The 27971-nt window shown below is 38.1% G+C and overlaps 2 protein-coding genes across 8 annotated transcripts in view; one reads left to right on the forward strand and one right to left on the reverse strand.

Annotated features, from left to right (window-relative positions):
* Positions 1–27971, reverse strand: part of TNRC6B (trinucleotide repeat containing adaptor 6B) — a 243814-nt gene that overhangs the window by 126586 nt on the left and 89257 nt on the right. For all 7 annotated transcript variants that reach the window (XM_049115268.1, XM_025459179.3, XM_049115257.1 and 4 more), the window contains one exon: positions 19134–19201. In XM_049115268.1, the coding sequence (XP_048971225.1) occupies positions 19134–19201 (68 nt within the window). Of the gene's footprint in view, positions 1–19133; positions 19202–27971 lie in introns of those variants that run through there.
* On the forward strand, positions 13963–14430 carry LOC112667476 (non-histone chromosomal protein HMG-17-like). Its single transcript, XM_035696546.2, has one exon. The coding sequence runs from the start codon at positions 14061–14063 to the stop codon at positions 14331–14333; it is 273 nt and encodes a 90-aa protein (XP_035552439.1). The 5' UTR covers positions 13963–14060; the 3' UTR covers positions 14334–14430.

The raw sequence follows: 27971 nt of genomic DNA on the forward strand, positions 1-27971 counted from the left end.
CAAAAGCAGGAAACTCAATGGATGGAAATTTTGAATATTTAGTCTATTTTTATCCTTCCAAGACCTTCCAGATGAGTTACGGAAAGCTTACTTACGTGGAGCATGCTCAACATGTTAAAATGCATGGAGACTGTATAGCTGCCTTGTTCTAATTTGTGATGGACATGGTTTCTTTATAATTTTGCTAAGTCTCCATTCCCCAATGCAGAATATTACTGTATAAATATATATACATATATGTGTGTGTTACTTTGTGTTGAACAAGCTGCATGAAAAGTCAGACATAACCAAACTGTGTCAGTCATAAACAAACACATTTATGAAACAAAATATTCTATTTTCAAATATTATGATCAATGTTTTCAACCTCTAGACAACTTTGTTTTGTGAGATACCTCTAATTTTAAAGCAATTAGTCTACTTGCTCATCTGAAGAAAAAGCTGAAATAAACACATTATTTTCACTGTATTTCCAGACATTTTGGACTCTGTGATATATTTGCTGTACTTTTTTATATTAGCCATTAAACAGTGTTTTTAATTGTACTATTACAAGGGAAGGATGCAAAGTAACAAAAAAGTTTACTTTTATATACAAATAAACCAGAACTTATACAGTCAAATGTGTGTTATCTTTCAAAGTTGGCACCTTTGGTGACAATATACCAAAATATTTTTATTAGAAAACAAGATTAAAAATAATGAACTGGGGCACCTGGACAGCTCAGTTGGTTAAACATCCATCTTTTGGTTTTAGCTCAGTTCATGATCTCGGGCTTGTGAATGTTGTGAGATCAAGCGTGGAGCCTGCTATTAAGATTCTCTGTCTTGGGATCCCTGGGTGGCGCAGCGGTTTGGCGCCTGCCTTTGGCCCAGGGCGTGACCCTGGAGACCCAGGATCGAATCCCACGTCGGGCTCCCAGTGCATGGAGCCTGCTTCTCCCTCTGCCTGTGTCTCTGCCTCTCTCTCTGTCTGTGTGTGACTATCATAAATAAATTAAAAATTAAAAAAAAAACCCATAGCAGATATCTGTAAGCTATTCAGAGAAGTAGCCACTAAAACTACATCAGGCACAAATGGTATTCTGGGTGAAATCTACCAAACTTCTATCAAACAGATAATTTCCATGTTATCCCTACTGTTCCCAAACTTACAGAAACAAAAGGGAAAGCTTCTTAATTTCTTCTATGTGACTAACATATTCCTGATATCTGTCTGGATTGAGATGGTACAAAAAATAAAACTATAAACCAGGGGGATCCCTGGGTGGCTCAGCGATTTAGCACCTGCCTTTGGCCCGGGGCCTGATCCTGGAGTCTGGGATCGAGTCCTACATCGGGCTTCCTGCATGGAGCCTGCTTCTCCCTCTGCCTGTGTCTCTGCCTCTCTCTCTCTCTCTGTGTCTCATTAATAAATAAATAAATAAATAAATAAATAAATAAATAAATAAATAAAATATTTAAAAATATATATATATAAACCAATCTTTACTTGTGAAGGCAAATATAACAATCCTAAGTAAAATATCAACAAATAGAATTCAGAAGTTTTAAGAGAACAGTTCACTAAGGCCATGTAGGGTTTATACTAACAATATAAAGATGGTTAAATTATAAAATCTATGAATATGGGCACCCCTGGTGGCGCAGCAGTTTAGGGCCGCCTGCGGCCCAGGGTCTGATCCTGGAGACCCAGGATCAAGTCCCGCGTCGGGCTCCCTGCATGAAGCCCGCTTCTCCCTCTGCCTGTGTCTCTGCCTCTCAGTCTCTCTCTCTCTCTGAATAAATAAATTAAAAAAAAATACTTATGAAAAAAAAATAAAATCTATTTGTTCAACGAGTATTTGCTAAATGCTTTCTAAATTTTTTTTTTTTTTTTTTTTTTTTTTATTTATGATAGTCACAGAGAGAGAGAGAGAGGCAGAGACACAGGCAGAGGGAGAAGCAGGCTCCATGCACCGGGAGCCTGATGTGGGATTCGATCCTAGGTCTCCAGGATCGCGCCCTGGGCCAAAGGCAGGCGCCAAACCGCTGCGCCACCCAGGGATCCCAAGCTAAATGCTTTTTATATGTGCCTGACTCCACTAGTTGAGTCGGTAAGCCATACCACAAGGTTTCTTGTCCATGTGGAGCCAACGTCCTTATGGGAGAAAGAGATCACTGATAAGGAAATAAAGTGTTTGATGGGATAAAGAATAACTGAGGGAGGCTCACTTTAGGTAAGGTAGTTAGTGAAGGCTTATCTCAGACAGGGCATTAAAGCTGAGTTGAAAAGCAACTTATTTGAGTTTTTAAAAGAACAAGAGGAATGATCAGAAGCCTAGGGCATGTGAGCAGGTGATCCTCAGGAGGTAGGAGGGGTTAGATCACACCGGGTCTTAAGGGAATAGATCACACTGGGTCTTGCAGGCCACAGTAAAGATTTTCTTTCAAGAATAGTGGAAAGTCACAGAATTTTAAAGGAGACTGAATGGCACTATTTTATCCATTACTTATACTCCACTTAATGACTAGGGTCGGGGATCCCTGGGTGGCGCAGCAGTTTGGCGCCTGCCTTTGGCCCAGGGCGTGATCCTGGAGACCCGGGATCGAATCCCACGTCGGGCTCCCGGTGCATGGAGCCTGCTTCTCCCTCTGCCTGTGTCTCTGCCTCTCTCTCTCTCTCTCTCTCTCTGTGACTATCATAAATAAATAAAAATTAAAAAAAAAATGACTAGGGTCTACCAGCTTGTCGGGGGCCTAGAAAAATATTTAGGACCTGAAAAAATATATTTACAAGTCAAAAATACAAAAAATTAGAATCATAAAAATTAATAAATGCTTAAATGTCCTCAAAATATAACCACCTAGGAATTTCTTTTTTTTTTCCTTTTTAAGAAGTCTCCACGCCCAGCATGGAGCCCAACCCCGGGCCGATCTCACGATCCTGAGATTAAGACCTAAGCCGAAATAGAGTCTGAAGCTTAACTAACTGAGCCACCCAGGTGCTGTAGGTCCAGGAATTTCATTCACTGTTAAATTTAAGATTTATACAATTTTTGTTACATTTGAAAACAATTCTCTCTTTACAAAAATTTCTAAAAATGCTGCTAAAAAACTTTAGGTAATTATAAATTAAGTCAGTTATTTGTAGTAGGAGAACTTCAGTAGCAAAATTATTAATATTCTTTAAACATGGGATAGCAAAAATAAATGAAACCACATGTTTAATATGAGATGTGGGTGCCTCTTAATAAGTTTCCTGTAAAGTGGGGCAAAGTCCCCCAAACCTCCCGAAGGATGCATTTCAAGGACCCACAGAGGTCTTATCACCACTTTAGGAGAGACAGGATCAGATTTGTATTTTCAAAAGTTCATCCTAGTTCATACATGGAGAATACACTATAAAGGACTAAGAGCAGAAGCAGAGAGACAAATTAGAAGGCAGTTGTGGCCGTGTAGGTGAAGAAGGGACCAGGTGGAGGTAAGAGAGGTGGAGAAAAGTACAGAAGAGATTTAGAAGGTACAAGAGATTCTATTATAAGGCAAATGGTTGTTGTTAAGAATGAAATCTGTGACCATGAAATATAGTAAGGCCAATCAACTCTTTCCAAAATAGGACTCCAAATTTAATTTTATTTTTTTTAAAGATTTATTTATTTATTTATGATAGACACACAGAGAGAGAGAGAGGCAGAGACACAGGCAGAGGAAGAAGCAGGCTCCATGCCGGGAGCCCGATGCGGGACTCGATCCCGGGACTCCAGGATCACACCCTGGGCCAAAGGCAGGTGCCAAACCGCTAAGCCACCCAGGGATCCCCAGGACTCCAAATTTTAGACTCACCATTTATTCATACTGTCAGGAACCTTTTTTATTTTTGTAAAAAATTTAAAGCATCCACCATGTATTACATACTGTGCTAGAACCAGGCCCTCGGGGACACAAAGATGATTTTTAACACCCTCAAGGACAGAGTCATGCAAATCCATAATTAAAATATAGCATGGTAGAGGCGCCTGGATGGCTCAGTTGGTTAAGCGTCCAACTCATGATTTCAGCTCAGATCATGATCTCAGGGTCATGAGTTCGAGCACCATGTTGGACTCCACATCAGGCATAGAGCCAGCTTAAGAATCTTTCTCTCCTTCCCCTATACCCACCTCCCCGCCCCCCACAAAGAAAATAGCATGGTAAGTGCCATAATTAAATAACAGAAATAGAAGACAGTTATGCCTAACTGCTGGGAGAGTCACAAAATATTTCACAGGGGATGAGATTTTGAACAGAGTCTAAAGAATGAGTAGGAGTTTACCATGGAGAGAACATGAGAAAGGTAAAGACTCTTCTAAGCTTAACAACTTCCAGTACTATTAAATGCTGGCAAAGATGAAGGCTGACTAGAAACAATATAAATGTAGAAGCTAAGTTTTTCAGGATTCTTAACCCCAACAAAATGAGAAGGTCGAAATAGTAGCCAAAGCTACATTGGAGTCTCCAACACAACTAGAATCCCAATATTTGGATTCTAGCTGGAAAAGAGAATGTTTGCATTTATACTCTTATTACATTTAGAAATTAGAATGCTAGCAAATCTAATTTTAGGGAACATTAAAAAAATTCTCAAATTCCTTAGAACCAAACCTCAGAAATCTAATTTGCATTTAGAGGAAGAATTTCTCGATACTCCAGTTTGAGTCTGGTGTCCGCTGTGCTTCCTGGCTCCCCGTACAGACCTCTTTGGTAGCACCTTCATGCCCTATTACTGTTATCACCCATTTACTTCATAACTTCCCTTCTAATCTTATGAGCTTTTTAATGGCAGATTATGTGGCTTTTACTTCTGGATCTAGTACATAGGAGGAATTCAATTAATGTTTGCTGGATGAAGGACCAAACAAATAAGCAAAGGAATAAATGGATGAATAGCACGAACGTAAGTATTTAAAGGATGCAAAAGAAGACAACACTTAAAAATCTCTAATTGGAAGAATATAAACATGTACACAGGATAATCAACAAAAAAGTATAAGATACATTATTAACTGTATGGTTCCAGCCTAAGAGGTAGAGGAGTTAGAAAAGAGACACTACAGATCAGTGGAGCTGGACTTCAAAGGAAGGAAAGGACTGGAATGGTCAAAACAGATGCTTTAGTATGAAGCTAAGGAAGCTGAAGCTTTAGGAGCCCTCACTTTCATGGGGCTCTCCCAAAGCCCTAGGAGGGGATCCTGGCACTGTGCCCAAATGATCTCCCTTTCTGGTTTTTCTATATATATATATTTTTGCAATGTGTTTCTCCTTCTCCTTCTCCTTCTCCTTCTCCGTCTCCGTCTCCTTCTCCTCCTTTTCCTTCCCCTTCCCCTTCCTCCCCCTCCTCCTCCTCTTCTTCTGGTAAAATACACATAAAATTTATCATCTTAACCAGTTGTACAGTCCAGTAGTGTTAAGTGTACTCACATTGTTGTGAAACAGATCTCCAGATCTCTAGAGCTATTTTATCTTGCCAATCTGAAATTCTATACCCATTAAACAACTTCCCTTTTTCCTCTCCCCCTTCCCATCCCTGGTAATCACCATTTTATTTTCTATTCATATAGATTTGACTACTTTAGATACCTCATTTAAGTGGGATCATCTAGTATTTGTCTTTCTATGACTGACATTTCACTTAACATAATATTCTTGAAGTTCATCCATGTTGTAGTATGTGACAGGATTTCCTTCTTTTTCATGGCCAATACTCCACTGTATGTATATAACACCTTTTGTTTATCCATTCATCCGCTGATAGACACTTGGGTTGCGTCTGCCTCCTGGCTACTGTGATAAGCGCTTCTATGAAGATGTGTATGCAAACATTTAAATTCTTTTTGGATACATATCCAGAAGGGGGATTGCTAGATCATGTGGTAGTTCTATTTTTAATTTTTTGAGAAATCTCAATACTGTCTTCCATAGCAGTTACATCAGTTTATAATCCCACCAACAGTATGCAAAGGTTTCAATTTCTCCACATCTTTGTCAACACTTGACACTTTCTGTTTTTGATGTTTTAAGAGTTTTGTTTTGTGGGTTTTTTTTTTTTTTATAGTAGACATCCTCATGTATGTGAAATGGCATCTTATTCTGGTTTTGATTTGCATTTCTTTGATGATTAGTGATGGTAAGTGTCTTTTCATATGTTTACTTGCCATTTATGTATCCTCGGAGAAAAATGTCTATTCAAGCCCTTTGCCTATTTTTTAATCAGGTTATCTGATTTTTTATTCTTGAGTTGCAGTTTTCTACATATTCTGGATACTAACTTCTATCAGATATATGACTTGCAGGTACTTTCTCCCATTCTGCAGGTTGCTTTTTCATTCTATGGATTGTATCTTTGATGGACAAAGTTTTAAAAATTTGATGTAGTCTAACTGTTCTATTTTTCCCTGTACTTTCGGTGTCATACCCAAGAAATCCCTGCCAGGTCCAATGTCAGGAAGCTTTCCTCCTGTGTTTTCTTCAAAGAGTTTTATAGTTTTAGGTCTTAAAGCTTAGGTCTTTAATTCATTTTGAATTTATTTTTATATACGGTGTGAGACAAGGGGCTATCTTAATTCTTTTCCAACTGGGTAGCCAGTATTCCAACACCACTTGTTGAAAAGATTCTCCTTCATTCCTCATTCAGTGGTCTTGGCACCCTTGTCAAAGATGACTTAACCATATATGTAAGTATTTACTTCTGCCTTTCTATTTTATTCCATTGATCTTTTTGCCTGTCTTTATGCCAGTATTGCACTGTTTTGATTACTGTAGCCTTGTAATATATTTTGAAATTAGGAAGTGTGACTACTCCAACTTTGTTCTAAATGACCAATTATTTTTATAATGTGTGCAAAGACAAGGTATTTTCATCACTCTTAACCCATATGATAAAAACCACAGCCTCTTTCCTTCTCAACTTTTCCCCATCATGATTCCCAGTCAGTAGAGTTAGAGTGGCTGCAGGCACTTTAGGGATCTGTAAAAAAGAAATTTAAATTGGTGATATATTCATTTTGGGCTTAGTAGAAAATATGCACATGGTTCTCAGTCATTTCTGTGTATGGCCGAGTTATTGTTAACTACCCTTGTATACAAAGATGTTACTGGGCCAACTTCCTCTGAATCATGATAGAAGTGTGCAGGGCCAGATCATACCATGATATAAATGTGTCAATTCAAAGAGTATTTCACGGTAGTCAACGTACAAGAAAAAAAATCAAGCTTGCAATATAAAGGATACTTGATAGAGATTTTCCCCAAAGTTGATAACAATCTTTAAAATTTATATAATGTTACTAATAACAAGTTGTGAGGCTGAAAGGAACTTTGCTAATCTGTCAATATGAAAAACCATATTCTGGTCACCCATGTTGTAACATTGTAACAAACAATGAATAATCTTTCTATTCTCTTTTTAGAAAATATCACAGAATTATAATATGAAAGGGCAACAAAGACTATACAGCCAAGGGGCACCTGGGTGGCTCAGTGGTTGATCATCTACCTTCGGTTCAGGGAATGATCCCAAGGTCCTGGGATCGAATCCCACATTGGGCTTCCTGCAGGGAGCCTGCTTCTCCCTCTGCCTATGTCTCTGCCTCTCTCTCTCTATCTCTCATGAATAAATTAATAAAATATTTAAAAAAAAGACTATACAGCCAAAAAATGTAGAGAAAAAGTCTCACAGTGATGTGTTAAGTACCAAATAAAAATATTATTGCTATTTTTCTGAATTTTATATCTGTCAATTTCTTAAAAGTTACCATTTTTGTATTTCTTTCCTCATTATAAATAAATGTTCAAAAATAAATAAATAAATAAATAAATAAATAAATGTTCACTTCTGTACAACTTGTATTTGAAATTAATGCTCTTAAAGAGCATTCTCACAAAACCTAGATTCACTCCTGGTCAGAAAGAAGGAGGGTCTCTTTGCCTGCACAAAGGCATATAGTGGAGAAGGAAGTGAAACACACATGGAACACTTTATGGAGAGCTACTGGATGGATGCAGAAAGATCCTTTAATTAATTAACTAAATAATTAATTAGGCTTTTTAAAAAGTAAGCTCTATACACAACATGGGGCTTGAATTCATAACCCCAAGATCAAGAGTGACATGCTCTACCAACTAAGCCAGCCAGGTGCCTCAAGATCCTTTAAACAATAGAAGAAATATGCATAGGTAGGCTAAAGGCAACTTAATGGAGGCCCTCAGAAGCAAAGAAAAAGTTCAGACTTGGATATATCTATTTAGCATCTTTTGCTAAATAAACAATAATCAACTGGCTTATAGGTAAAGGTGCTTGGAGAATAGTGACAAAATCAAGTCTGTTGGAATATACTTAAGAAAGCATTGAATGTAAAGTCAAACATGATATGTTATCAATTCATTTTCCTTCTGCTAATAAAAAATAAAATATTCTGGGGTTAGGATTTTTAATAACTCCGCCTCAGATTTTCAAAGTGGATGTGTAGAACAGGGATTCTTAGCAGTTAGACATCTTCATTCACAGTATAATATATTTATTGATATTTTTTATGCCCCATTGGCAGTGACCAAGCTGACAAAGGTCTCTATCCTTGCAGAGCTGAAGATCTATCAAAAAGCCTTAACCTGCCTACCGTGTGTGCCTCCTCTCTACCACACTCTTCACTTTTCCTTCACCCTAAACTTCAGTGCACAGACATTCCCAGCAGAACAAGGAACCTAGGCAGAGTGCTTAGGGCAGAACTTGTCTCCACACCACCTAGTGATCATAACATTTTAGAGAAATAAGCACTAGCTTCTCTTCATGATACCCCTGGAGATCCTTGAGGCTGAACTTACATTTCTTTGATTATAATCAGTATTTCAAACATTTCAAAACATTTTACAACTACATGACAATAATAACATCTCCAAGAAAGAATTCTTAAAACACTACTTTCAAGGAACTGGACAAATACATCTTGCCTTTCAAATAATGTTTTTCCATAAAGGCAGCTATTTTGTCCATAAGTAATAGATAAGCTAAATAATTAACCACTGAACCTGTAAGTAGTAGCCACCCACACAGTTTGTTTCATTTTCAACTATGAAATACAAAGCTCCTGAAGTTACTCTTATTGTAATTAATCCATAGCCTGGACATCCAAGAAAAACCTCATAAAACAGAATTCAGAACTTATTATGTATGATTCTGAGACTCTTGGGGGAAACAAAGATGTTCAGAGAATTAATTTTTTTCAGTAACTTCAATGCAAATTATAAAATTTATTAGCAACAGGCAGTTTCCCAAAGACCTAGTACAAAATGTTTATGGTTATACTAAAATTCCTAGCAGCAAAAATTCCATGAGCATAACTATCATCTATTGAACCTCTTTGTGGCATTTTCAAAATACCAATTAATTGAAAATAAAACTCATTTCCTTTCTCTTAAAAACAATCTAAGAAGATTACATAGAAATCCAACTATTATTCTGATGTCCAGCTTACTGCTATGTAATAATGACTGAGTTTACACAGAGTTCGTTTTGGTACTTCTTAATAAGTTTATTTCAACATATACATATTTCAATGTTTTAAAGAAAAAATGGTGAAAAACTGATGGTAGAATACAGAAAATATTAAAATAAAAACACCTCTTTCCAATGGCCAAAATATCAAGGTTTGTGTTTTGAAGATAATCATCTATAAAACAAGTGATTTGGAAATACTTTCTTTTTTCTTTTTCCTTTGTGCATGTATGCATCTATTTAGGAAATACTACAAGCGCTGCTCCCATTTTTTAAAAGCAAGGACCCAAAAGAATGATTGCAAAAGAACTTAGTGTTAAATTTGGTGGATAAACACGAAACAAGGAATATGCTAACAAAAGGAATTCTCAGTGTAGGGATGCCTGGGTGGCTCAGCTTGTCCCTGGCTCAGGCCATGATCCAGGGTCTCAGGATTGAGTCCCACATCAGGCTCCTGCCTGGAGCCTGCTTCTCCCTCTGCCTATGTCTCTGCCTTTCTCTCTCTGCGTTTTCATGAAAAAAATAAATAAAATCTTAAAAAAAAAGGAATTCTCAGTGTAGAGGCTAGGGAAAAATAAACTTTAAAAAGTTGCACTGCAGTATAAGATGAATCTTAGGAAGACAGAGTTGTAAGTTAATGAATTAGAGTAGGAACAGAAATGAAAATAAGGTAAAGACAAGCTGCTAGAATTAATGAAAGGTCTGTATAATTAATAATTCAGAAAAATTAAAAGGGCATTTTATAACTAGATATTTTAAGTTGGGAAGAATGTAATTAGTAAGAAGAGAATTTAATCAAGATACCAGACTTAAGACATTTAAAAACTAGCACCTCAAGCACAAAGCCATATTACAGCACACTAGAGTAAAAGAGCAATGTTGACTCCATAAATTACATTCTTCTCTCCGAATCAATATAAAGCCATCTTCAACACTTTGATTTCCATATAGGTCTCCCATGTAAGCTCTGAACAGATTCTCCCTTAAAAAAGGGAAATAAAAAAATATGGCACCCCCAGGGAGTTGAAATACAGGAACTGACATAATTAATTCTACCAACAATCCCTAAAAAGGGGATACTGTCGGGATCCCTGGGTGGCTCAGCGGTTTAGCACCGCCTTCGGCCCAGGGCATGATCCTGGAGTCCCGGGATCGAGTCCTACATTGGGCTCCCTGCTTGGAGCCTGCTTCTCCCTCTGCCTGTGTCTCTGCCTCTCTCTCTCTCTGTGCCTTTCATGAATAAATAAATAAAAATCTTTTTAAAAGGGGGGGGGATACTATCTATGTGATGTGTTATAAAGTGAGAGTTAAAAAAATTTAATATGTATCCTTTAATACAACATATATAAGAGATTGTCATTTCAACATAAAATTAATGCAAGTGATTAATTTTACTTTTGGGGGGGTACTAAGTCTTTGAAATCCAGGCTGCATTTTGCATTTAAAGTACATTTAGGGGATGGATCCCTGCGTGGCTTGGTGGTTTGGCGCCTGTCTTCGGCCCAGGGCGAGATCCTGGATTCCCAGGATCGAGTCCCACGTCGGGCTCCCTGCATGGAGCCTGCTTCTCCCTCTGCCTGTGTCTCTGCCTCTCTCTCTCTCTCTCTCTCTCTGTCTCTCATGAATAAATAAATAAAATCTCAGTAGTGTTTAGTACTTTCTCATTGTTTTACAACAGATTTCTAGAACTTTTTCATTTTGTAAGACTAAAACTCTATACACATTGAACACTGATTCCCTCTCCTCCCTTCCCCCAGTCCTTGGCAGTCTTCACTTTTCTACTTTCTGCTTTTATGATTTTTTAACAGTAGATACTTCATGTGAGTAGAATCATTCAGTATTTGTCCTTTGTCATTGGCTTATTTTGCTTAACATAATGCCGTTCAGATTCATCAATATTATAGCATGTGACAGGATTTCCTTCTTTTTTAAGGCTTCATAATATTTCTTTGTTATGTATATACCACATTTTCTTTATCCACTCCTCTGCCAATGGACATTCAGATTGTTGTTATGAGTACTGCTGCAATGAACATGGATGTGCAAATATGTCTTTGAGATCCTGCTTTGAGAAATTTGTTTTTAATACTGAACTTTCATAAAATGAACAAAAGATTCAAAAAATTCAATCAACAAAGACTTACTAGAAAAACGGAATCACTGTAGTATGTTAAAGGCAAATACCTCTTGAGAATATGAGTCAATTTAAGCTTAGACTTGTTTGTAAATTAGATTTTAAAAAATAAATTAAAAAGAAGCTAAACTGATGAATACAGTTGACCCTTGAGTAACACATGTTTGAACTGTGCAGGTCCAGTTAAATGCAGATTTTTTTTTCAATAAGAACAATACAGTGCTGTAAATGTACTTTCTCTTCTTTATGATTTTAAAGCATTTTTCTCTACTTTTTTTTAAGAATATAGTATAGAATATATAAACATACAAAATAGGTGTCAATTGACTGTTTATATTATCAGTAAGGCTTCCAGTCAACCGTTGGCTATTAGTAGTTGAGTTTTTGGGGAGTCGAGAGTTATATGTAGATTTCTGACTATGTTAGAGTCAGCGCCTCTTGTTCAAAGGTCAACTACACACCAAAACCAGTATTTAACTGCAAATAATTTACAACAAATAATCTGCCTACAGACATCTAGACCATCACTGGTCTCATAAATAAAACCAAATCAAGAGTCTGTCTTGGATGGAAATATTTTATATAAAATGAGCTTTCAAAAAGCATAGTCAAACACAATCTATGAACAAGTATCCACTTATGCTACTTTTTAAAAAGCGGTTATAGTTTTATATTTACTCCTGTGTTGAACACATTATGTGATTAATGCAGTGTGAGTTTGATGTAGTAATTATATGGCAATAAACTTAGCTTGTCTGATTTGTTACAGTAGCTTGTAAAGTAAATATCCTCAGAAAAATGATTATATTAGATATACTAATAGTTAATAAACCTCATTAAAAAGCAACAATATTGGAACAATATATATACACAAAGTGTTTAAAGCTATATACTCTACTAAATCTTATTCATACATATACCAGAATTCAGCACAACTGATCTAAATATTAACAGTTTTGCATAGATATTTCTCAATATCAAAAGTCAATTATTTTTTAGGAAGGCTTTCTACATGCATAACTACCTTAATCTGCCTGTTAATAGAACTTAGTTCCATTGAAATAAACATCACAGAAATAAAACAATTTTTTAAAAACTTCTAGTGCTTATGGTAAAAATGCTAAATGATGAAACCAAGGAAAGTGGCATAGATCAGCTAATAAAAATAATTTTAGTCCCAATACTTACAAGATTTTGCCCTATGACCTTGACATTCCATTATCCTTGTGCTCCATCTGCCTCCATAAATGAAATAGGCTATTCATACAAACTGAGACCAAAGAGTGAGAGTCATTTTGAAAATCAAATTGAAAAAAGTTAAGTTAGATCTCTGCCTCACATCATACACAAAAATAAGTTCAGTTCAATTAAGATGTAAAGGTAAAAAAAAAAAAAAAAACAGGACAACTAAGGTACTTTATTACCTTAGGGTAGGGACAACTTCTCTCAGCAAGCACAAAATATAGAAGCTATAAAGGCTGATGGATTTTACCACATAAAAATGTTTTATTAGTATAAAAGATACCCTAATGTTAGAAGATAAAGATTGGGAGAAAGTATTTAAAACATCTCAAAAGACAAAGGTTAGTGTCTATATTTTAAAAAGGGCTTCTACAAAGCTATCAAAACAAACAATCCAATAGAAAAATGGAAATAATATGCAAATAAGTGATACACAAAATTTTAAAATCTATGGCCAATAAACCAAAAATATTCCATCTCATTAGTAAGCAGAAAAGTGCAAATTAAAACAATAAAATATTAGGGGTGCCTGGTTGGCTCAGTCAATGGAACCTATGACTTTTGATCTTGGGGTTTTGAGTTTAAGCCCCACACTGGGTAGAGAGATTATTTTAAAACAACAATGCACATACAATACTATTAGAGTGGCAAAAATTTAAGGATAATTTTATTGTCATCAAAGGTGAGGAGAAATAGGGATTCTCATACGGTATTGATAGAAAGGATCATGGGTATAGCTTCTTTAGAAGGCAATTTGCTAGCGGCTACCTCCATGTATAAAAATAAAATATACAGCCCAAACCAACAGTTCCATCTCTAGAAATTTATTCTATAGAAATATACCTGTAAATAAAGATACAAGAATAAGGATGCTCAATGAAATATTATTTGTAATAATCAAAGAAGTAGAGACCACCAAAATATCTACTGGAGAAGAATGATTATAGTCCATCCATTCAACAAAATGTTCTGCAGATATTTAAGAGAATGAAATAGACTCTGAAAGATGCCAAATTAGAAAAGCAAGTCACAAAAAAAAAAAAAAAAAAAAAAAAAGGAAAAGCAAGTCACGGAGCAGTGTGAAGAAAAGAGGCGAGAACGACCCCCGGACCGGCCAAAGCCCGCGTGCCGCCGCATCCCCGTGTCCAGCGCTTACGTCCCGCCGCCGTTGCCACCATGCCCAAGAGAAAGGCTGAAGGGGATGCTAAAGGAGATAAAGCCAAGGTGAAGGATGAGCCGCAGAGAAGATCTGCAAGGTTATCTGCTAAACCTGCTCCTCCAAAGCCAGAGCCCAAGCCTAAAAAGGCCCCTGCAAAGAAGGGAGAGAAGGTACCCAAAGGGAAAAAGGGGAAAGTCGATGGTGGCAAGGATGGAAATAACCCTGCAGAAAATGGAGATGCCAAAACAGACCAGGCACAGAAAGCTGAAGGTGCTGGAGATGCCAAGTGAAGTGTGTGCATTTTTGATAACTGTGTACTTCTGGTGACTGTACAGTTTGAAATACTATTTTTTATCAAGTTTTATAAAAATGCAGAATTTTGTTTTACTTTTTTTTTAAGCTATGTTGTTAGCACACAGAACACTTCACTGTTGTTTTGGGGGAAGGCCATATGTCACTAATAGAATATCTCCGAAGCTAGATTGATAACAAGAAGGAAAAACACCTTCCTCTTCTAGTTTTGAGAAACTTCCTCTTGGCTCCCAGGAGGAGGGATTCCTTGATGTTGACACACATGAGCCACCTTGGTGGTGTGGAAAAACTAAAATTCATTTTTTTATGTCCTCTTCTTCCTTTCTGTCTTCAACATAGACTTGACTCCCTTAAACCCAGAGACCTGTTGGAACCTGATCCCATGAAATGGTTCCCAGTATGTCAGGCAATCTGCACTTTACGGTGTCACCACTGAGATGGCATCCCTCAAAAGAGTTCCTTTTTTTAGCTTGTGGATCTTCAGATTGATAATTCTGCCATTTTCATTTCATTTCCTGAAAGTCAGGGTCGGCTTGTGAAAAGTTGTTAAACAACATGCTAAATGTGAACTGTCAACCCTCACTCTAAACTTTCCCTGTTCAGAGTATCACATGAAGACTTCATTGGGTTTTATAGTGGCTTTCTGATTTTGGTAGTCCATTGAAGAAGGGAGTTTGAAAGTTGTTGTATACTGTTAACGATCGTCCGCTCATGTCCTGCCTGAAATACCATGATTGTTTATGAAAAGTATCTTTAACAAAGCTGGATACAGTTTGGCTTGGAAAAAAAAAAAAAAAAAGCAAGTCACAGAAGAATTACACTGGGGAAAAAAAGAACCCTATTTAGTTGTTTTAAGACAGACAGAAGGGATCCCTGGGTGGCGCAGCAGTTTGGCGCCTGCCTTTGGCCCAGGGCGCGATCCTGGAGACCCGGGATCGAATCCCACGTCGGGCTCCCGGTGCATGGAGCCTGCTTCTCCCTCTGCCTATGTCTCTGCCTCTCTCTCTCTCTCTCTCTCTCTCTGTGTGACTATCATAAGTAAATAAAGAAAAAAATATTAAAAAAAAAAAAAAAAGACAGACAGAAAATGAGGTGCCTTGCTGGCTCAGTTGGTAGAGAGTGTAACTCTTGATCTAAGGGTTGTAAGTTCAGCCCTACATTGGGTATGAAGCCTACCTAATGAAAAATAAATAAATATAAAAAATAAAATAAAATATACAGAAAGTATTTACAAAGATGGGGGGGGAAGGGTAAAAGAAGAGTCTCACTTTTATTTCTATATCTGTATTTACCACTTGAATGTTTTATGAAAAGCAAGTACACTTGCCCTTTGAACAACATGAGGGTTGGGGCACTGACTCCCCAGCACAGTTGAAAATCTGAAAATTATTTCTGACTCCCCCACAACTTAACTATGAATAGCCTGCTGTTGATTGGAAACCTTACTGATAACATAAACAGTCAATAAACACCTATTTTGTATGTTATATGTATTCTATACTGTATTCTTATAATAAAGTATGCTAGAGAAAAGAAAATGTTTTATTTTTTGTTTTGTTTTGAGTTTTTATTTAAATTTCAGTTAGTTAACATATATAGCGAAGGGGAGCCTGGGTGGCTCAATCAGTTGTTTCCGATTCCTGATCTCAGGATTGTGAGTTCAAGACCCATGTTGGGCTCCATGCTAGTGTGGATCCCATTTAAAAAAAAAAAAAAAAAAACAAGCAAAAAAACAAAAACCATAGTGTAATATTGGTTTCAAGAGTAGAATTTTGTGGGATCCCTGGGTGGTGCAGCGGTTTAGCGCCTGCCTTTGGCCCAGGGCGCGATCCTGGAGACCCGGGATTGAATCCCACGTCGGGCTCCCGGTGCATGGAGCCTGCTTCTCCCTCTGCCTATGTCTCTGCCTCTCTCTCTCTATCATAAATAAATAAAAATTTTTAAAAAAAGAGTAGAATTTTGTGAAGAAAATGTTTTAAAATCATAAGGAAAAGAAAGTATATTTACGACACTCTATCATATTTGTCTGGGTCAATCAGAAAAGTGTCTGACTCTTTATCTTGGGGTTGTAAGTTTGAGCCCCATGTTGGGTGTAGAGATTACTAAAAATAAATAAACTTAAAAAAACATTCTGTGTGGGACACTTGGGTGGCTCAGCAGTTGAGCACCTGCCTTCCGCCAGGGTGTGATCCTGGAGTTGCAGATGGAGTCCCACATTGGGCTTCCTGCATGGAACCAGCTTCTCTCTCTGCTTATGTCTCTGCCTCTCTCTCTCTGTGTCTCTCATGAATAAATAAATAAAACCTTTAAAAAAAATTCTGTATATAAATGGACTTGCACATTTCAAACCCACGTTGTTTAAGAGCCAATTGTATTATTTTTATAATTAAAAAAAAACAAAAGAGGGAATCCCTGGGTGGCTCAGTGGTTTAGCACCTGCCTTTGGCCCAGGGCGTGATCCTAGAGTCCTGGGATCGAGTCCCACATCAGGCTCCCTGCATGGAGCCTACTTCTCCCTCTGCCTGTGCACTGCCTCTCTCTCCTCTGTGTCTTTCATGAATAAATAAATCTTAAAAAAAAAAAAAAAAAGAATGAGTGGGCATTTCATAAGTCATTTGGCAATGTGTACACTTCCAGGACCTAGAATGTAGTATTCAGTTTCTAGGTGCTACTATCCAGGATTCAATCATCCTCTGCCAACTGCAGTTCTAAGATATCAAAAAAAATAAAAATAAATAATAATAATCTTTTTATTTTTGTTGCCTCAAACAAAAGAACATATTGCCTTTGCTCCCACTCCCACAGAAGAGGTAGACAGGTCTATGGGAGGAGTCTAGTGAGAAGAGTCACTTCTGCTTTATCATTTCAATATATGACAGCAGACAAGGCCCAGGAAAACAAAAACAAAAACAAAACCAGAAACACAACAAAACAGGACTCTGCTATGAAAAGGCGGTATGAGACTCATGAAAACAAAACAAGGTAGGGACATAACGCACCACTGGCTGTCTGAAGCTCTCTAACAGAAGTACCATTTGTATAACATAAAACTTGTGGGAGAATCTGCCCCAGTGATGCTTTCTGAATACCTAAAGAGGCTGATCCAGGATAGGGGTTACTGGAGCAGGTTTTTAAAGATAAAGACTGGTTTGTTTGGGAAATGGATACCCTCTGGAGAACAGAACTTTCATCTGTGCTTTAAAAATAGGCTTAATGCCATTTTCATTGCTTCCCCCAACTCCCTCTTATCCATGAGACTTTGATCTTAATACCGGCACAGTTTTGTTAACCATAGTACTTTTTAGGAACACAGCTACCAAGGCTGGCAAAAGATTTGGGTTCAGGAGATATTAGAAAACACTTTAATGTCAGAAAGATACAGGTTCAAAGCTTAACTTCCATTTCAAATTGCATTCCCATGGACAAGTTACCTACCATGATCTCTGAGTAAAATGGTACACTGTCAAAAATTAGAAGTAACAGACACAGCATCTAAGCAAAGTACTTTGTGCACAGAAAACCCTCATCAAATGGAAGCTATAATTTTTATATTATAAGACCTTTCACCAGAGTGTGGGGTTGGGGGAGTGGGCAAGAGGGAGAAAAATATCAACTGTTCCTTTAATTCCACCAGGACTAGATGTTTGGCATCCTACTTTGCTAAAGATGAACTGATTTCATAAGCCCATGTTGAATATAAGTGCATTTGACAGAATACAGCAAAGTTAGGATTTATATTGTAAGCTATTTTTAAAACTGCCTGGTTAGCAAATTAAACCAGCTGTGAAAATATCCTGGTTTCCATTCACAACAAATACAAGACAAACATTCTCCTTTAATGAACCTGGCCTCATGGCAGCACAGCATATTCTGCATAATTCATTCCTAAGGGTTTTGGAGACATCATTTTCATAAGACAGACCAAAACTATACTATTTTCTAGGAAAAAAAGAAAAAAAAAGATGAGAAAGAGGAATTTCTTTCTACAGATTTTCCGTAAATTCCACAAATTGCTGTCCCATTTAGCTTAGGAGACTACTGTATGAATAAAAGATAGTAGTTATGTCAATACTTCAGGCCAGCCTTAACAGTGCTTCTTTTAAAAGTCTTCTTTAACCAGTCTTCTCTGCAACACAATTTTTCAAGTTCTGTGGCAAAGGGATGGAAAAAATCTGCTCATTGCCACTAAAAAGCTACTGAGGACTCCCACTTTCAGATTTAAAACTGATCCCTCTTTAAGAAGTCAGGGGGAGACATCTTGAATTATTTAGAATGTTGGCTAAGTTATATTATTTATAATTCCCATTCCTTTAGGGAAACAATTTGTTATTTAAACAGGGAACAGAAGTATAAATAAATAAATGGAATAGAATTTCAGGAAGTACTATTCAAATAAATTCACACTTGGAATGTAGGGAAATAGTCTATTAATTTAGTGCACTTCATAAAGACAAAGGTAAGAAAAGAATATACCATTTTAAACTTTCTTTGGATATCAACCAGACTGAATTAGTTCAATTTGGAACATCCTGAGCCTTTAAAGCCTTTGCTAAAGTGTAACATAAATTTTGATTAGCCAAGTGTGAAAAACTACAAAGCCAACTTTCTTGTCCCTCCAGTTAGTTTGTCTATAAATAGAAGCAATGCATTAACAGCCACCAAAGCAACTGGTGAGTTCCACAACGTATACATCCTCTGCAAACATGCTCTCTGCATGTTTAACCAAAGTGCTTCTGAAGATCTGTAATAGGACCCTTTTTAAATAAACTGTGACTCACTGTTTGCTTTCTTCACCAGGAGGTGGAGTCTTGCCATGCCCTTCCATTACAAAATCCTCCTGTTCCACCTGCAAAGGTAAGTACCACAGGTCAGCAGCAGTAGTCAGTAACTAAGATGCAACTTACTCAAAGTTCCAGGGCCTGCCCTGTACAGAACCACATGGTCACCACACTATATTGCCTGGTACAGAAGCCTGGGCCAGTGGCTTTCAATCTCCAGGTTTGCTCAAGGCATTTCTCCCTGTGTAACTAGATTTGTGGAACAGAAAAGGAAGCGTGTTGACTTGCAATTCACATAATTGTAACAAAAAATTAAAATCCAGACTATAATAAAGAATTGCTATGACTCAGTAAGAAAAAGACAATGTACCAGAAATTTTTACAACATAACTGAGTAGGAATTTTACTGAGAATACACAAATGAAAAGATGTTCAATCTTATGTCAACCAGGAAAATGCCAATCAAAACCACAAAGAGATGCCATTTCACAACTATCGGGTTGGCTAAAATGAAAAAGTTGGGCAATACCAAGTGTTGACAAGGACACAGAGGAATAGCGATGTTCATCTACTCCTGGTGGGAAGAAAAATTGGTACAACTACTTTTCAAAAGTTTGCCACTATCTGATACATTGGACTATGTGTTTATTGTACAAACTAGTGGTTGCACCTCTAGATGAATACTCTAGAGAAACTTTCACACATATTAAAAATATTTTTTCATAGATTTGTAACAAAAAAACAGCAAATATAAGCAGTAAAAGAAATATACTATGGTGTTTTCAGACAACAGAATACTCTTAGAAAGTGAATGAACTCTAGCTACACACTGCAACCTAGATCAGTTGCAAAAACACAATACTGGGTGAAAAACAAATCACAAAACAATACACACATGGTATAATTCCATGACACAATGTTCAAATATATACATTTTAAAACTACATATATGCATGTGTATATAGAGGTATATGTGTATACATACAGTTTTTTAAAAATGTATTTATAAATGAAATGACAAAAAATTTAGGCTAGTGATTGTCTTAGGAAGGGAGGAAGGGGATTCAATCAGGAAGGGGCACATGCTGGGTCCGGGGGTATGCCGGTGGTCTATTTCTTGGCCGATGTAGTAGGTATATGGGTGTTTGTTTTATAATTATTCTTAAAAAAAAGATTATATTTATTTGAGAGAGAGAGAGAGAGCATGCACACAGGTTGCAGGAAGGGGCAGAAAGAGAGGGGAGAAGCAGACTCCCCACTGAGCAGGGGGTGGTTTATAACTATTCTTTTAACTATGTATTTCTTTTCTATATGTATGGTTTATTTCTCAGTATTTATTTATTTCTCAGTATCAAGAAGGGAAAAAAAAGCATTTTACTATTCCAAATGGTTTATTGATCTAGAAAATCAGTGACAGAGATAGAGATACTCCACAAATGGGGATTGTCTGTCAATTCTATGAAAACTCTCCTAAAAGGCCTAACTTTAAAAAAATCAAGCAGATGTATTCAAGGAAATAGATAGGACTATTCTCAAGTTAGAAAAATAGTTATAGGGACTAATAATCTGGAAGACAGACAACAGTAACACAGACACATAAACCACAATGAAACCCAAAGTAAACAAAAGGCTTTCAAATTCTGTCTTCTCCACAGCCTTCATTTCTCAAGAATGCCAGAGAAGATGGGACAATCTTAAGAGGCTAAGTTTCAAAAAGGACAGAAAAAGTAGGAGGTGTTTGTCATTTCCATTAAAAAGAGAAAATGAAGGAAGCATACTCAAGAATAATTAAAGACACACACTGTGCATACTGTAAAATTCAAACCAGGTTTTGACTTTATTCTTAGGAACTTCCTGTCTCTGCAGCCTATGGGACTTGGCCAAGGAGAGAGAGGATTCTCTCATCCTAAATTATACTTAGACGTAAAAACTCTAGAAGAAAAAATAGGATTGTAGAGGGAAACTTAGGAGGACCTAGAGATGACCTGGTTGTATTACAAGAGCGAATACATATGTTTGTAAAAAAATCACTGTGTTGTCCACTTTATGCACTTAACTATATAAATGTTATACCTTAATTAGGAAAAACACGTGACAAATTATTTAAGTTTGTCAAGCTTCTTGGAAGCTCAAGCGTCTATTTTCTTTTTTTTTTTTTTTTGTCAATCATTTTCTTTCTTTTTTTTTTTTTTTTAATTTATGATAGTCACACGCAGAGAGAGAGAGAGACAGAGACACAGGCAGAGGGAGAAGCAGGCTCCATGCACTGGGAGCCCGACGTGGGATTCAATCCTGGGTCTCCAGGATCGCACCCTGGGCCAAAGGCAGGCGCCAAACCGCTGCGCCACCCAGGGATCCCTGTCAATCATTTTCTTAAAGACGAGAATGACTATTCTCTCATTTAATATGTATTCTAGAAATTTCTTGATTCTTCATCTTTTAAAAATTGTCTCCAATTAAAGAGCTCTAAAAAAAATGAGCTCGAAATTATGCACCTTTACCTCTACTTTGTAGTTTTTTTTGAAAAAAGCTTATCTATAATCAATTTCTTAGTAAGTACAATAATAAGGAAAAGAGGGCAGCCCCCGTGGCTCAGTGGTTTAGTGCCGCCTGCAGCCCAGGGTGTGATCCTAGAGACCCCGGATCGAGTCCCACATCAGGCTCCCTGCATGGAGTCTGGTTCTCCCTCTGCCTGTGTCTCTGCCCCTCTCTCCTCTCTGTGTATTCTCATGAATAAATAAAATCTTTAAAAAATAATAATAATAACAAAAAGATTGAAGAACCCACACCTTTGACAATCTCCTCTACATGGGTTTCCTATCTTTAACTCCAGCCCCCATGTTATCCATATGAGTCTTCTCCACTTGGATGGCCCAATAAGTTCCAAGATGAAACATCTTTATCCTCAAATTTCCTCTCCTTTTTTTTATCCCCTGCCTCTGCAAATGGTACCATCGTTCATTAAATCCCCAAACAGGAAACGTATACAGATATGCCCCACTTTTCAAAAGTTTGTGTTACATCATTTTGCTTTTACAAAAGACCTACATTAATACCTATTTTTGCTAATGAAAAAGAAAACATCTGAATTTTCACTTTTACAAAAAAAAAAAAAAAGGCAAAAAGCAAAACACCTCTCCACATTGGTTTTGCAGCCAGCCATTATAGAGGCAGCAAGCATCCTAAGCAGCAAGAGCGTCACCACTCATCTTCTTCCTTAGTACTACACTTAGCATCTCAGCATCCAGTCTCCAGTTTTGAACTCTGTGAGCGTCTGTGCTTTATCTTGAGTCATTTTGTGCATCCGTTAACAGGATGTGTCTTAAAGTATCGAAAAAACCTAAGAGAGGTTATTTTCTGGGTTTGGGAATGCTCCAAGATTTTTCCATATAAAAAAAATGGTCATTGTTTCTTGGTTTTATGCAACATTTGGACTTATGAAAGATTTCATAGGAAAGCTCTGCTTTCAGATAGTGGGGGGAACCTGTCATCACACAAGAATCCAAGGTTCCCTTCTTAACCCCACATCCTATTAATCACCAAGTACTGTGGCTTTTACCTCTTAAATAGCTCTCACATCCAGCACCCTTTCTTTTCTCTTTAACTGCCATAATTAAAAGCCAGCTTCTCTAAATCTCACTACTACAAAAGCCTTCTCTTTGGTCTTTGTGCTTCCAGGTCCCATCTCATTTTATTTTATTTATTATTTTTTTAAGATTTTATTTATTTATTCATGACAGACACAGAGAGAGTGAGAGGCAGAGACACAGGCAGAGGGAGAAGCAGGCTCCATGCAGGGAGCCTGATGTGGGACTTGATCCCAGATCTCCAAGATCACACCCTGGGCTGAAAGCAGCGCTAAACCGCTGGGCCACTAGGGCTGCCCTCCGTCTCATTTTAATATATCCTCATCCTCCAAACCACTTCCATCAAGTGGCCTTTGTAAATTCTTCAGTGGCACTCCATCACCTACTCTGGGGGATAAAAGTTCAGTTCATTTGTCTAAAGTAATCTTTTCATCTGCCTCTGCCTCACCCACTCTGAACCCCTGGTGGAGGCAGAAAACTCCTTAACAGCCCCTCTCCCCCATGCACTTACATATACTGTTCGCATTGCCTAGAAGCTCTGGTCTTCTGCCCACATACAGTTCAAATTCCTACTCATTTCTGTAAGTGTCAATTCAAATGCCTTTTCCCAAAAGACACCATTCCCTGCAGGAGGGTTCACAACTTTTCTCAGTCTCCATCACTTCAGAAGGCAATAAAAATGGTCCAGAAAGATCACTACTCCTTGTTGCCACCTCCTGTTTTTCTCACGTCCCACTTCTGGTCCCTTCACATCCTTTTTTTTCCTACAAATTTCACGAACATTTTTGGACTTAACTTGATGATCTCTGCTACTTCTCCTCCTCGACCTCATCTGCAGGAGTTCCAAGATTTTTTTTTTTAAGCAGGCCCCATGCCCAGCATGGAGCTCACGCGGGGCTTGAACTCACAACCCTGAGATCAAGACCTAAGCTGACATCAAGAGCTAGAAGCTTAACCCACTGAGCCACCCAGGTGCCTGCCTCCATTACCATTCATTCATTCAACAAACATTTACTTAGCACGTATTACGCGCTAGGTGCAGATAGTCACTGCCCTCAAAAAGCTTGCAGCTTAGTGTGAAAGACAAACAAAAACCAGTCAATTACCAGCACCGTATGGTGACAGATGGTAGCTACACTTGTGGTGAGTACAGTAGCATAAAGCCCAGACTTGTGGAAACACCTGAAACTAACACTGTCTGTCAACTATACTCCAATTAAAAAAAATATGATCATACACTGGGAGAAAGCAATGCAAGGACACAGGAGGGGCGCTTGACCCAGTCAGACCAACGCCACGCAGGGTGACTCTCCTTTTTCCTATTTCAGCGAGGCACCGAGTAGGACCCAAGCTGCTCCACACCAAGGTCCTTCCATTCTGAAATACGATTTGCTCAACACCAACTTGTTGTTTTTGTATTTTATTTTATTTTATTTTATTTTATTTTATTATTTTATTTTATTTTATTTTATTTTATTTTATTTTATTTATTTTATTTATTCATGAGACACAAAGAGAGAGGCAGAGACACGGGCAGAGGGAGAAGCAGGCTCCATGCAGGGAGCCCGACATGGGACTCGATCCTGGGACTCCAACGCCCTGGGCCAAAGGCAGGTACTAAACCACTGAGCCACCCAGGGATCCACAAAACAAACTTGTTTTGAAGATACTTCTGTCCTACCAATCTCTTACCTCTTTCTCTTCTGCTCAGGGAATACAGAGCATAGCTGGAGAGAGTTACAAAACTGGTTCCTTTTCAACCATCTGCCAATTAACATCCATTCAATGCTCACAAGCTAGCACCTGGACTGGAAGGCCCTTCTTCATCCTGTCTGTCTGGTGAACTTCTACTAAGCCTTCAAACACCGGTTCAATAGTTACTTTTTCTAGGAGGCATTTTTGACTACTAGCACTTCCTCCTGGGAACCTCCCAAGGTGCTCCTTCCCACTTATCCTGCAAGGCCCAGCAAGCAGCTGTGATCCTTTGTTCATCCATTTCCCCTCTGCTGGTGAGCCTTGGAGAGAAACAATGTAATCCTTGTGCATCCCAGAATCTAACACAACCCTTCTTGTTGGCCATTCATTCCACATACCTTCTGAATGCCTTTTGTGTGCTAAGCACAGGGTTGAGTAACTGAATGAATGTCTGACCTACACCACATTCTTCACTCATTCATTCTATACTTTCCTCCCTCTCCTCTGAGATTATAAGCCCATGCGTGAGGCATCCTCCCTAGCCTGTTCTTTCTGAAGATTATCCTGAAAGCCTATCCCACACAATGCCCCTGGTTTTCTCTTGTCTGGATTATGTAGAGAATCTGCATCTTCACCCATTTTCTCCACTCTACTGTTCTGCCAGGCTCCTCTTGCCACTTATATTCTAAATGCATGACCTATATACCACATCACCTTCTCTGGGGCATTACTGTCTAAGGAAATCTTTCTTCCTTTCCAATAAATCCATCCTCTCAACCGACAAATACTTTATAATCTCTTCTGTGGGGCTGGGTGGCTCAGTCAGTTGAGCGTCTACCTTTGGCTCTGGCCTCGATCTCCGGGTCCTGGGATCAAGAGGCCTCCATCAGCTTCCTGCTCCATGGAGAGCCTGCTTCTCCCTCTTCCTCTGCCCCTTCCCCTGGCTTGTGCTCTTTCTTTCCCAGGAGAGGGAGAAGCAGACTCTCCACTAAGCAGGGAGCCCAATGCAGGGCTTGATCCCAGGACCCTGAGATCATGACCTGAGCTGAAGGCAGATGCTTAACCAACTGAGCCACCCCAGCACCCGATATGATTTTAAAAGTCAAATAATAACACCAGGCTTATAAACAAAAATAGCACTCTCTCTGCTGCCACCATACCCCACCCCCCACCAGGGACCTCTCTTTCCCCATCCACCCAATGTAAGTCACCATATTTGTTTAAATCAATATTCAGTGCTAATAGTGCTGTTACTAAGTAAATAATAGATACAGCTGAATCATACGGAATAGCATAATTAAATTCGCTTTTCGTGTACAATTTTTTTTTCCCCCTGGAACTAACAATTACTACTTTCTCTTCTTATACTTTCTTTCAATTTGCGGGTAGGGGGGTTTAGAATTTATTATGCATATTTCACTAATTCATCCTCAAACTCTCCAACAGAGCTGTAAATCTCCGCTTAATAAATTCAAACACTTCAGGTAATCTATCAATTTCATTCCAGTCTTGGAGACATTCCTTAGGGGTTTTCTCCTGTTCCAGTCTAGATTGTTTGCTCTCTAGGCCACTAAAGAGCTGACACTTTGCCAGGCATGTCTTTTCCCCTTCATCTCTGAAATTCCTGGCTTTCTTTCCTACCCTGGAGCATCTGTTCCCCAGATCCTTTGTCTTCTTTTATGGTTTACTCTCTGGTTAAGGTGGCACATATATTCCAGTGATCTCCTGATAAAAGGTATATAGGAAATAAATTTTTTGAGTTCTTGAATGACTAAACTGTCCTTATTTTATCCATATATATAATTGACATACAAAACTGTTTTTTTTACCCAAACACATATTTTCAAATTAGAATTCTTAATAAATTAAAGTTACCTATTAGAAAACCTATTTCCCTCCACAATTTTTTTAAAGTAATTATTGACAGATAAGTATTTTTTTTAAAGATTTTATTTATTCATTCATGATAGGGAGAGAGAGAGAGAGAAGCAGAGGGAGAAGCAGGCTCCATGCCGGGAGCCCGACGCGGGACTCAATCCCGGGGCTCCAGGATCGCGCCCTGGGCCAAAGGCAGGCGCTAAACCGCTGAGCCACCCAGGGATACCCCCCTCCACAATTTTGAAGTGATGCTGCATTGATTTCTAGTTCCCAGAGGTGTGATGTAGAAATTTGACAGTATTCTAAATCCTAATGTTTTGGATAGAATCTATTTATTCTCCAGAAACTTCTAGAGTCTTTTATTTCTCCTCAGTGTTCCACAAATGCAAACCACTATGTATGGTAGTTTTTTTATTTATTGAGCTTCTGGGTAGGTTCTTGCAATCTAGAAATGCAGGTTCTTCCTGTTTAAGACATGTTTTCGACTAATTTATTTGATAACTTTTTCCCCTCTAGGAATTCCTTATTCAGTATTGAATTTTCGAGGTTGATCCAGGAATTTTCTTCTTTTCTCACCACTTGTATCTATCTCTGAATTTTTCTTCTACTTTCTGGAGATTCTCTCAACTTTACCTTTCAATACTTCTAATTTTTAAAAGAATTTGTTATTGTAACTTAATTTTTGAAAGCTCTTCCTTGTTCTCTGAATATTCCTTTTATTTAGCCCTGTTCTTATTCCATGATTGTAATGCCATCTCTTATCTCTGAAAATATTAGAGAGTGTTTCTGTTTTGTTTATTTGAATTTTCTTCAGCTCCCTATACTACTTGTTTCCCTCAAGTTCCTCTTTCATATTTGCTTTGGTCGCTATCTTCCAGTCACAGGTTTTTTTATCAGATGTCTGGTCATCTTTGGTTATCTACTGATATATAAGACATAGCTAAAAAGAACTTAGGAGGGTTTTCTGTACATGGAAAAGGGAGGGAAGGTTGCTTACCCTGTGGTTGGCTTCTTGGATATGAGAAGGGGATCTGGCCATTTCAGGGACAATGCTCAAGTGTCTGCATCTTTATATTCCTTTTTTCCCTCTTTGGGCTGTTCAGTTACCCAGAGAGGTACACTTTAATCCTCAGCCCAACTGGTAGAAGTCTGGCTTCCAGTGTTCTGGGACCGAATATTGTAAGACAGCTGGCTGGCACAGTCTCACATCAGTCAATCATCATTATGACTTAGATTGAACCCTTCTGCTTTAGTTAGGTACCTCTCTCCACCCTCAGCCTTGCCATGTTACAAGAGGGACAGCTACCCATCTGTGGGTATTCAGGGCAGGACACTTGGGGCTTCGCTCCTTGTAAATTCTTCAACCGTGCTGCTGTTGTGTCACTCCAAAAACTTCCTGTCTTCCAAAATTTTGTTGGCATTTCTTGTCTATTTTATCTCCACTTCCATTTGCTCTTTTCTTTTTCCCTGGTAGATTTATGCTGGGTGAAATCATTTATATTTGCTAAAATAATTTCAGTGGAGTTTTAGAAAGGAGTAGGGACTAATAACTAAATAACTAGGCTTAATCTACCATATCCAGGTCTACTCTTAAAACTTGTTTGCCTCTTCTTTTTCCTTTTATCAAAACTGCTCTATGTGGGGTGCCTCGGTGGCTCAGTCTCTTAAGTGTCTGACT

This window comes from Canis lupus, chromosome 10 (assembly GCF_003254725.2).
Source record: "Canis lupus dingo isolate Sandy chromosome 10, ASM325472v2, whole genome shotgun sequence".
NCBI lineage: Eukaryota > Metazoa > Chordata > Mammalia > Carnivora > Canidae > Canis > Canis lupus.

What these genes read in the sequence shown, in the direction of transcription:
- LOC112667476 (XM_035696546.2), top strand. Translation starts at nt 14,061, where the DNA reads ATGCCCAAGAGAAAGGCTGAAGGGGATGCTAAAGGAGATAAAGCCAAG.